The 12127-nt window shown below is 40.2% G+C and overlaps 1 protein-coding gene across 1 annotated transcript in view; it reads left to right on the top strand.

Moving 5' to 3' along the window:
• TTC7B (tetratricopeptide repeat domain 7B) overlaps positions 1-12127 on the top strand; it is a 153900-nt gene that overhangs the window by 106473 nt on the left and 35300 nt on the right. The window contains 3 exon segments of the mRNA XM_042460558.1: positions 2094-2261; positions 6049-6099; positions 11077-11096. Coding sequence (XP_042316492.1) covers positions 2094-2261; positions 6049-6099; positions 11077-11096 — 239 coding nt within the window.

Here is a 12127-nt window from a genome sequence, read left to right as displayed (position 1 = left end):
TTCTCTGAATGATGCATGTGACTGTCCTCCACCACATTGGAACTAACTTCCAACTTTGTACTCAGCACTGTCATCTAATCTTTGGTCTTACTGTTCTCATTTTCTTACGGAGACTCCTTTTCTTACTGACCCCACCACTTCCAATGCAGTCACATCTTTCCCCCATAACATGCCACTCCCTGTTAGAATCATAGAATAATAGAGTTGGAAGAGACCACAAGGGCCATACAGTCCAACCCCCTGCCATGCAGGAAATCCAAATCCAAGCATCCCCAACAGATGGCCATCCAGCCTCCGTTTGAAGACCTCCAAGGAGGGAGACTCCACTACACTCCGAGGGAGTTTGTTCCACTGTCAAACAGCCCTTACTGTCATGAAGTTCCTCCTAATGTTGAGGTGGAATCTCTTTTCCTGCAGCTTGCATCCATTGCTCCTTTTCTAACTTGTCTCAGTCGGCAAATTGGCTGACAGCAATTCAGAGACCTGCAACAGTGACACGGTCCAGCTGCCAACACTGCCAGTCTAGTCTTCTCCACAATATCTACAAGTTCTGGAAACCATGTCCTATGAGGAACAACTCAGGGAGCTGGGGATGTTTAGCCTGGAGAAAAGAAGGTTAAGAGGTGATATGACAGCCCTGTTTAAATATTTGAAAGGAAGTCATATTGAGGGAGCAAGCTTGTTTTCTGCTGCTCCAGAGACTAGAACCCGGAACAGTGGATGCAAGCTGCAGGAAAAGAGATTCCACCTCAACATTAGGAGGAACTTCCTGACAGTAAGGGCTGTTCAACAGTGGAACACACTCCCTTGGAGTGTAGTGGAGTCTCCTTCCTTTGAGGTCTTTAAGCAGAGGTTAGATGGCCATCTGTTGGGTATGCTTTGATTTGGATTTCCTGCATGGCAGGGGGTTGGACTGGATGGCCCTTGCGGTCTCTTCCAACTCTATGATTCTATGACTCTTTTGACCAGTCTGTGACCAGTCTTCCTCATGCCTGTCTCATTCATCTTGAGCATGATTGTCTTGTTCATCATTACAGGCATTTTCCTCTTCAAAATGCACTTTTCAATAAAACAAGTATTCAGTAAAACAAGTACTTTGCAGTAAAACAGTCTAAAGGAAGAAACTAGAGTGAATCCTCAAGGCACCAATTTCGATAACACTGGAGTTTCATTGTGAAAATTGCATCACTTCTGAGACACCACTTGCTGTAGAGACAGGTTCTCTCACTTCCTCCTCATTTAGAAGGTGATCACAGACTCATAGATTTTCCACCTCTGTATCATCCAGTGTCTGCATAGGACCACTCTCTTCACTGATGAGCAAGCCATTTAAACCATTAACAGTGTGTGACCCTCGTCTCCTATAAAAAACGTTTTCCTCCTGGTAATGGCATCTGTCAGGAAGGGTGATGAAGTCTGCCATGAACAAGACTGGATGACATCCATTCCAGCACTTCCCCAGTGCTGGAAAAAGCTCCACTCATTGAACGTTGGGAGGTCTCGTATTTTAGGTTGAGCAGCACACCAGTACTTTCTAGTCCTCTCCCAGAATGTTGGTCTCCTGTATAGATCCCCCCAAACAGAGCTCCTTTAATTGGATAAAGAGAGTTATCCAGAATCCCACCTAGCCATGCACACTAGGTGGGCAGGGTTCCTGCAAAAATTAAAAATAAATGCTACACTTAGCTCTAGAAAATGCTATACTTAGCTCTGTGTGTGAGTTCACAGATCACTACCTAAAGAACCACAGTTTCAGGTAAGCAATCTGATCTTTTCTTTCCAAAATAAATTGGTCTAATTGAGAATATTTTATGTCCATCTCCCTTAGTAAACACTTCAATATATTTTTAAATATATTAAATATATTAAAGTAGACATATCAATATAAGAAAACTTTATTTCATATAAGAAATCTGATTCTTTCAGTGAGTCTAGAAAACAACTGTATTTCCTATGGGGGAACTGTTACATCCTTAATTAGTGATAGATAAAGGGACTATACATTATTATTTTCTTTCTTTCTTGACATCCATTAATCCATTCAAATCTTATTTCTGGCATTTTCTTTATAATTTTTCTCTTTCACTTTTTAGCTTCTGATTCTTCCACATCTTCATCTCTCTCAAGAACCGAATCTCTTCTCCACCTGTTTATGTCTTCTCAGTCTCCTCACCCTCATCCCAAAACTGATACCTTTGTGTGGCCCTATGCAACCAATCCAAACTGTGACCACGTTCCTGTGCCCTGCGAACCTCCACTCTGTAAACTGATTTCCTCTTTCTGATAGGCATTGTTAGTTTGCTCTGTTTTGTGCTTCTGATAATCTCCATAACTGCTAAGCACCAATTCCATTCACATGTTATTGAACATGAAGGTATTTGGTATGAGTGCAGTTTACCTATTGAGATTGATTCCATTCAATAAATTATGAGGGCTTGTGGGGGTGCCAAAATTTTAGGGTGAAATACATGTTTCTGCAAATGAGCAGTAATGGTTTTAAGTGGGCATGCTATTGTGAACTTTCCAGTTTCACCAACCATGAAGGACTCAGACAATGGCCTGTTACAGACTGCCAAAATAAAGCTGCTTCGGGTCTCTTTGGAGGTATGCTATTTAAATGATGCATGGGTCCTAAGAATCCAGAAGCTGCACCAAAGCTGCACTCCAGTGCTTAGGAATGGAATGTGGCTTTGGTGCAACCTCCAGACTCTTAGGACCCATGCATCATTTAAATAACATACCTCCAAAGAGACCCGAAGCAGCTTTATTTTGGCAGTCTGTAACAGGCCAATGTTTCATGAAGGGCCCACTAGGAGGCTCCATTGCTTCCCTGACAGAATACAGCAAAGGCTGTTGGCATATGGCATTACTGCAGTATTTGTTGGGTCAGTGGCACCTGTTAGCTCAGCAGTGCCAACAGTCTGTTGAACTAGGATTGGTTCCCAATGATAATTCCATTATCAAAAAAACACAAAGCAATCAAAACCAATAATGAGTCCAATGTTGGAAGACTGGCACCTAATCCTAAATAGTAAATCTGAGGTCTATTTCATCAGGTGTGTCTTTAGATGTAGACACGCAATATTTTAGGTGTGTACAAAAAACGTAAAATATAAATATGGTGAAACTGTTGTGGAGCTTGGATTGGGCCTGGGAGTATACCAGGATAAAGTGGATTCTGGTGTCTTGGCTCCAATCCTGAAGTCTACATAGCTAGAGGCGAAGGAACCATAGTGTACCCTTTTAACTTCTCCCTTCCCACCTCTCTGAACCTGAAGCCTTGAACTAGGAAGAATGTAGTCCCTTTTGGAGTCAAGCTAGAGGGTTTTTTACCCATGTATTTTTGCCAACATATGAGATGTAAAGTGCACTCAGAAAACATCAAGAGCATCAATTTTGATGCCCCAGATTTGTCACTTTGACAAATTTGTCCACTGATAGGAGGAAAAAAGCAGTATTGGTAAATATTGCTTTTATTTGGTTTGTGATTAGGAAGTTGATTATCTCCTGATATTTATGCGATAGAACCACAGTTGCTTGTACTAGGTTTCTTTTAGATTAATCTTTGTGTGCAAAGGGGGGGGGGAATTTCTTCCCATGTATTTAATTAATTCTGAAATGTGAGGACATTTTTTATCAGAATTAAATATCATTTGCAATAATTTTATTTCCTAGATATTTGTTTCAAGATAGGAATTATTTTATTCCTGCATGGTTTCCCCCCTGGTATAAATGGGTTTCATTTGTTAATTTGAGCAGAGTTGTGTGATTAAATCCTTGTCTCTGGCATAGAATTAGATGACAGGTGCTAGAAAATAAGTAGCAAAGGAGTGCAAATTAATCAGGTCACGGGGTAGTTGGATTCTATTTCAATTACACAAAGCATAGTGTTTATGCTTTTACTTTAATGCTCATTGTGTTTATTTGTTTAAGACTGTTTAAGACAGCCTGTGATCCTATGTTCTCATTATGACAGTTAAGAATATTGACTGTCTAAGAGCTGTCTGTGCTATATCTTACAGAGAGTTAAGTGAAGTTGAGATGGTAGAATTCTGCACTGTTATCATTGCATATTGCAGATTAGGCAGTGTGTATGAAATAGCAGTATGTCAAACCTATCTCTCTGTGCTAGTTTTTTTACATGTAGTGAGTTGTTTAACATGGAGGAGCATTCAGAAAGTGGGCCTCTGGACATGGTCCAGAACATGTTTATAATTTTTAGTTTAATGTCTGGGTTTTATTATTTGCTGGTGGATCCATGCCAGTATCAGTGTTGTAGGGAATGAAAATCTATGCCAACAGAATAAAAGTAGAGCAGTTAATTGTAAGCTGGCTGTTGATTTGAGCTCCAGAGGCTTAAAGAACTGGGGCTGGCTTTTACATTGAATAATGGAACCAGTTCCACTATTAGGCAAAGTGGGGCAACCACCTCAAGTAATTTACAGCCATCTACGATCTTCCACCACAATTCTCCAAGTATTCTTGCCTTCTTGAGCTGGGCTAGCCTCAGGGGAAGGTAGTGGCAAACCTTTTCTGAACAAATCTTGCCAACAAAACCTCATGATAGGGACATCTTAGGGTTACCATAAATTAGAAGTGATTTGAAGGTACACAACAACAACAACAACAGTGTACAGTACAATGTGATTGGTGTGTATTTTCACATATTCACATTAACAGTTAATTGTCTTCACTTTCCTGTGCAAATTTGCATCTATTCAGCCTCCCTCTGCCAAAAATGTGCAATCATCCAAATACATTCAAAACAGACAGACAACTACATGTGCAATAATGTACATTTCTGTGGATTGACACAGGTGAAAGCTGCAAAGCCTTTTTCAACTGTGTTTAGTTTTTTTTCATGAGGTGTCACTGCAAAAAGCCTGAACTCCTGCAAATAGTGCGTGGCCAGATCACATTGTATTCAACTAATGGGTATTTTAAACTTGTAGACTAGCCCATGGTGCCTTAGTGGAAGCAGTACATTCTTGTTTCTGGCCAAGGCTGGCTGGCTATCTCACCTTGGCCTCGAGCAGATAAGGCAAAAGGGACGGCCAGTGGCCACTTTTGTCCTGATCAGTACAGGACCATGGTGACCAGATACCATGGTTCTGAGGCCATCCACTGCCACAGTCCCAAACAAGCCGCTGCAAGGAGTGGATAAAATCCACTCTTTTTGTGACTGGGTTTGGGCCACCTTAGGGGGCCCGTGTGGCTTCTGCACAGTTTGGGGGCGTACATCATCTAATCATTACAGTTTCAAGCGTGTGGAAGGTGCTCTTTTTTGCCTGTCTGTTTTGGACCCTTGTTGTCTATTCCCAACATATTCATGGTGCTGAAATAAGCTGTAACAGACATTTTGATTCACTTCTGCATGCAGGATAGGTAGGAGATTCTCATTTTCCTCAGGCATCAAAATATCTTGGATTGCCTTACTGATGAATGCTAACAGTTGATGAACTTTAGCAGTTAATTTCCTATTAAAAACTGAGCCTCTGTAAAACATGTCACTATAGTGTAAAATTGCTTGTTCTTGATGAAGCAGTGGCTCAGAGTTCCACAGGGACAGTGAAAAACAATGAGAACTTGCAAAAATGAAAACATAAAAATAGGTTGTCAGTTGTCAGGCTTCAGTGAAAACTGTAGTATTCATGTGGGATTATTTTAAAAAACACAACAGTATGTGATAATCTTGTCACTCTTATTTACCTAAAAGTTGATTTTCACATTGTTTGTCTGCTGAATAAAATTGGGCTTTTCCTCTATGAGTTTATATAAGTAGAAATGGTCTAATCAATATCATTATGTGTATTCTGGGTTTTTCTTCTTCTGTATTTCTGTTTGGATATTAAAATAGCCTGAAAGATACTTAACAAATACTTCCTCGAAATTCTTCCTGAAAATATGTTTGATTTGATCTCTTTGGGAAGCAAGAAAACTGGCTTACAGTTTGAAGGTTATCAGAAGAGTTTCTGCTTTCTGTGTAATTCTATTTTATGGTTATTATTCTTTGTGATTTTAATTTGTGGTTTGATTTGTTATTTAAAGGCAACCCTCCAGATGCTTACTTTCATGGTTTTTTCTCCCTTTTTTCAGTTTGTAAGTAGTATTTACTATATAGGTCTATTTTTAAATTTCTAAAGACTTAGTAATAACACCCTCCCTTCACCACAGAATGTTAATGTTGTCCATTCGTCATGGAGGTTTGACAGCTTGCAAAGCAAGGCTGCTGCTCTTTACCCATTCAAGTCACCCTGAGGCTGTAATCCTGTGAGATCTAAATGCACTCAACTAGCACTTGAATTCAGTTATTAAAGAGGCAGTATTAATTTCTGGAGGGCTATAAATTTGAGAGCAGGCAGAAGTTAATATTAGAGATTTGTCAGTGGATTTCCTAATCCATCCAATCCATGTATTGTTTAGGCAACTACTCCAGCTCAGTTGGCTTGGCCTTTTTTAAGTCATTTGGCTAAAACTTTAAGTCTAATGTTATATTATTATTTACCAGTCATCTGCATGGTCTTCCTGCCATTCAGTATTACACTGAAATTGATTTTGACATCTTAATGGTGATGTTCTTTTAATTACCAAAGAGGTTTTCATTAAATTGCTGTGTAGAAAGCTGCAGTGTAAAATGTTGAAAGCTTCACTTCTTTGATACAAACAAACCATTTCCAAATATTTTAACATGTTGGAGGTGAGGGTTATTTGTTGCTGTTGTCAGAAAGTCTTCTGAGGTTTTACAATAGGCATACCTTTTTTTATTTAGTCCTACAGAAGGTACTGTCTCTTCACCTAAAGAGTGTTTTGCTTGCATGGGCTTACAGTGCTCTGCATGTACCACATTTTGGTGTCTCATGTAAGTTGATCATTGCTGTTTTAATTTTTATTTTAGCATGTGAAATCTGACGTGTGTTTTCACCTTGCATGATTTTGCCCAGTTCCATTTCATTTCATTCCTTTCCTTTGATTAACATTGTTCTCATGAAATTTGATTGAAAAGCAACTTTTCATTTTGCAGCAAGGAGAGGGTGAGCTTCTGAAGGATTTGTATAATATCAAGTAATGACTATTTCATCATTCATTTGGCAACCATAAAGATAAATATAGTTGGGGAATGTGTGACATGCTTATCATATTAAGACATAGTTATTTCCAGTCAATTGGAAACCAAGCCAAAATTGAGGTCTTTTTTTTTTCCTTTTGGTGCAGTCAGACAATTTATCAGCTGTTCAGATATTAAAATCCCTCTCACAGTAAATAGGTGCAAAAACGCTGCAAAAATGCTGACAAATTCATTAATCACCTTGTCACAATGACAGCCTTTCTTTGTTGGTTCTTCAAATTATGGCGGATGCCTCTTGTTGAATTAAAGGATTATAAAATTAAGCCATTCAAACAAAGCACAGTTCCGTCTCAATGAATGAAATGTCAGCTCAGTGATTTTCGTTAAATTTAATAACAATTCTTGGAAAAAGTACAGGCTCAAGTGTGAGGTAATGACTCTACAGCTACAGAAATAGCTGTGAAGTATAATAAAAAGTGAGACAGCAGATGTTTCTGCCCAGACAATAGTGGGTCATCTTTTTCTTGGTGCTTTCAGGAAGTGACTTTCTGATATCTAAAAAAAATTACAGAGTCAACACCAAACAGGCTGTAGGTTGTAGCAGAAAAGTCCCCAGTTGGAATAAGAATGAAGAAGCATAAATAAGAAACACTCATCTGTAGATTGCACAACACAGTTACCTTTGAGATTAGGCAATGGTCCAGAAATCTTTGCCTTGTCCCTACTGTATTCCACACATTTCTCAAGTTATCTGAGGTGGTAAATTTGTGTCTTGCTGTTCCACTTCAGACTGCAATTAGGGAATCACCAGATTGAATGTTCCTTGGAATAAGAGTTTCTTTTGCACACAAAACTAGAATTTGAGGAGAAATATTTTAATAAATTTGTACACTGCTGCACTCAGTCACTGGGAAGATAGGAAATCATCTGATCATTACAAGGTCTGTCTGGGCCAATATTATCTATTACAGTTGGCACAGCTTTCCAAGGATTAAGATGGAAGTCATTTGAGTCCACACATACTGTCTGGACTGATAGATTTCAAAGGCTGCACCCACACTACAGAAATAATCCAGTTAGATTCCACTTTAACTGAAATGGCTCAGTGCTATGTAATTCTTGGAATAGCCGTTTCTGGTGCCTCAAAAACTACAGTTCGCAGAATTCCACAGCACTGAGCTATGTCACTTAAAGTGGGGTCAAACTGGATTGTTTCTGCAGTGCGGATGCGGCCAAAGATTTATCACTTCATGGTGAACATACCATATTCATAACATGTTTTGTGTCTGTAGGCTTGTAAGAAGGGCCACATACATTCATTGTTTCAGGACCTATTTAAGAAAAGTTGTCCCTTAAGGCAAGGTAACCTGTTGCCCTCCAACTGTTTTGTACTATACTTTCCATATGCCTCACTCAGTGTGACCAGTCATTGTGGATTCCATTCAACATATTTGGAGGATGCCAGTTTTCTTACCTATACTTCAAAAAATAGGACTTGAACTATTTGGAACAAGAAAAGACCATAACAAGATAAGAAAGATAGCATAAAACATTATCACTCAGGTTTTGGTAGTGTATTGATGCTTAATTTTCAATTAACATGAAATCTTTAGAGAGAGAAAAAATTCAAAGAGAATACTTAATAATAGTTGCTTGTGAGCCAAAAGGGTGTGTAGCTCTGAAGCTGCTCTGCTGCTTTTGTTAGGAAGAAACCAGGACTATTTCAGTTCATTAGAAATTAGGCATTCTTAGCTTTCGGAAGAATATACTTGTGAGCATAAGTTTGTTGCAGTTCACATTTTTATTTAGACATACACTAACAAGTTGCCCTTAAAAAATGTGTAAGAGCCATTCACTGGATTTATTTTAAGTTCTGATTGTCACTGATTGTGTGGAACCATAGTATAGCTGTGAAGCCAAATGCTGGCAAGAACTTTTGATTCTTTCCCTTTACAAGGTGGCAAAAAGGATAGAGGGGAAAATAGGAACTGTACATTGTCTGAATTGCACATTCAGTCTTCAACTATCCCCTTTCTAATCTTAGATCTTTCAGTAACTGCACATTTAGCAATCATTTTCTGTTTAGGGGAGATCCTGAATATTCAATATAAGGCCTTTGGTCTGTCAGTTAAAAGTCTCAGGTGCATGAGTCCAGAAGCACTTGTATACATATAATACATATACATCTTCATTATTATTATTATTATCATTATTATTTTCATTTGGCACAACCCTGTCCAAGGTTTCTAGTTGTATGTATAGCAGTTTGGGACCTTTTTACATACTCTTCCTCCCACAAAGAGACTAGTACTGAAATGACAGTGCATCACAGTGAGCATATTGCGGTAGACATGTTCTATATTAGGAAAACATTCTTAAAATATTGCACAGAAACTGAGGCTCTATACTGTACCAGTGTAAACTCTTGATTTTCAAACAATTTGGAATAAGCTGGGTTTGTTCCCTCCTTTTCCCCATCCTCTGTGGCACAAACACTCTCAGCATCCATCTGTTTTTGACCTGAACTTTAAGACTGTATCAGGACCATCATGAAATCTGGTTAAGACAACTAACTGTGGTTAGTTGGTTTTTTTTGTGGGTTTTTCGGGTCATGTGGCCATGTTCTAGAAGGGTTTATTCCTGACGTTTCGCCGGCATCTGTGGCTGGCATCTTCAGAGAATGCTGACCTGGAAGAGTGTGAGTGTGTGTGTGTGTGTGTGTGTGTATATATATACACACACACTGTGTGATCCTGGGTAAGGAGAAGTGATTCCCATGTTAATCTGTGTATTGTTCGGTTGTTGATGGCCAGGCCTCAGGGTTGGAGGATATGCAAAATGTCTCCTGTCCTTTGCTGAGCGCAGTGACCAAGAAAATCCAGCAAATGCTGTGCTCAGCGAAGGACAGGAGAGACCCTGTCACAGCCGCAGGAGTTTACCATATACCATGCAGCTGCGGACAAGCCTACATAGGGACCACCAAACGCAGTGTCCAAACACGAATCAAGGAATACGAGAGACACTGCAGACTGAGCCAGCCAGAAGAAACAGCAGTAGCAGAACACATTATAAATCATCCTGGGCACAAAATGCTGTTTGAAAACACTGAAATTCTGGACCATGCCAACAACTGTGAAGTCAGAAGGCACAAGGAAGCCCCATTGAAATCCACAAACACTTGGACAACTTCAACAGGAAAGAAGAAACCCTTAAAGTACATAAAGTTTGGCTACCAGTCCTGAAGAACAGCAAAACCAGGATTCAGCAAATGCAAATGAGAAACCACTCAGGGTCAGAGGCATTCCCAGCAGACAGTGATCACCAATTAGCAGACACTAATCCTCTTTTGCATATCCTCCTTAGGCCTGGCCATCAACAACAGAACAATACACAGATTAACATGGGAATCACTCCTCCTCACCCAGGATCACACAGTATATAGATACCACTCTCTTCCAGGTCAGCATTTTCTGAAGATACTAGCCACAGATGCTGGTGAAACGTCAGGAATAAACTCTTCTAGAACATGGCCACATAGCCTGAAACACCCACAAAAAACTATAACTGTGGTTAGTTTTAACTAATGTTAATGATGATTCTGGTGTAGTGTTTCATGGCTGTTGAGACTAGAAAAAGAAAGATAACAGATATTATGCCAGTAAGAGTATATACTCTCTCATAGTGGTCCCTCTTAAAATATTTATGTTAATATGCACAAGAAGTGATCAAGTATATAATAGTTTGGGTCCATAGTGCCAATACACGTGGGAGAAAAGTCCCTTCTGGCATGACAGGTTGCCAATTTCCCACTGCAACCTCCTGCCTCTCCACATGCTGTTTTAGGTCTCTGAGTTTCCAGAAAAGATTGTGAGGGGGCAAAAGGGCTGCACAAAGGAACAGAATGGGAAAGCTCTGGTAAACAAATGGATGATGAACCAATCCAGCAAGCATATAATATCCCTAATATCCAAATCATAAACACGCTTATTAAAATATGGTTTACTTTCCAGTAAACATGTGTAAAATCAAGGTAAGAGTGTGAAAAGAAACTCAGTTTCTCTGTAAGGAAGCAAGGATTTTGTAAAGGGGAAAATGTTGCAACTCCTGTGTCTTTAGAAGCTGTGAGTCAAACAGTAATCCAGGAGATATTTTTCCCTTCTATGTGCCAGGATACGTTTCGGCTGTCTAATTTTTGTTTGTCATAAAGCCACCAGAATGCTGCTACACAGTAAAGTTCTGAATAGATGTAAAATCTGTGGTGGCAAATAAATAAGATGTTCCAGGAGAAACATTTTATATTTTGGGAAGGCAAATATATGTATGAGCAGTGTTCCAAAATTGCCATTAAAGAAATAAAAGAAGGTGATTAAATTGTATGCCAGTTTATTTGTAGCTTGAAGAGATATTCATCTTTCTCCTCTTCTTGCAAAAACGTATGATGCTTTTATTTTGTTTGGTTACCTAAGCCTTTGAGAAATTTGTATATATATTATACTTGAACAGTCTGTTTAATGAACATGATATCTGAAGAGGAGCAGTAAAGCTTGCCCACAAACTGCTACACTTCTAGATATTTTACGTATACAGTAGAGTCTTGATTATCCGACATAAACGGGACCAGCTTGTAGTCGGATAACTGAATATGTCAGATAATCCAGACTACCCCCCTCCCCTTCTCCCCACGGGTGCTAGCGCTGGAGCAGGCACCGCGCGGGGAAAAGGGAAGGGGGCGGGGCTCCCTCCTTTCCCTTCTCCCTGCGAGTGCCAGCATTGGCGCAGGCACCCGCGGAGAGAAGAGGATGGGGGCGGGGTCGCCTCCTCCTCCTCTCCCTTCCTTCCCGTGGGTCCAGCAACCACGGGGAGGAAGGGATGGTGGGGGCTGCCTCCTCCTCTCCCTTCCTTCTTACGGGTGCAGCCACCCACGGGGAGGAAGGGACAGGTGGGGGCCGCCTCCTCCGCTTCTCCTTGGGACTGCCAGGCAACTGTGGGGAGAAAGGGACGGGACTGCAAGCCCCAGTGGACCTCGCTCCCGGAAGTCCCACCCCTTTCCCCTCGGCGGCC

Source organism: Sceloporus undulatus, chromosome 1, assembly GCF_019175285.1.
Source record: "Sceloporus undulatus isolate JIND9_A2432 ecotype Alabama chromosome 1, SceUnd_v1.1, whole genome shotgun sequence".
NCBI classification, from domain to species: Eukaryota; Metazoa; Chordata; class Lepidosauria; order Squamata; family Phrynosomatidae; genus Sceloporus; species Sceloporus undulatus.
Note: the sequence above shows the minus strand (reverse complement) of the source record. Positions and strands in the feature narration are given on the sequence as shown.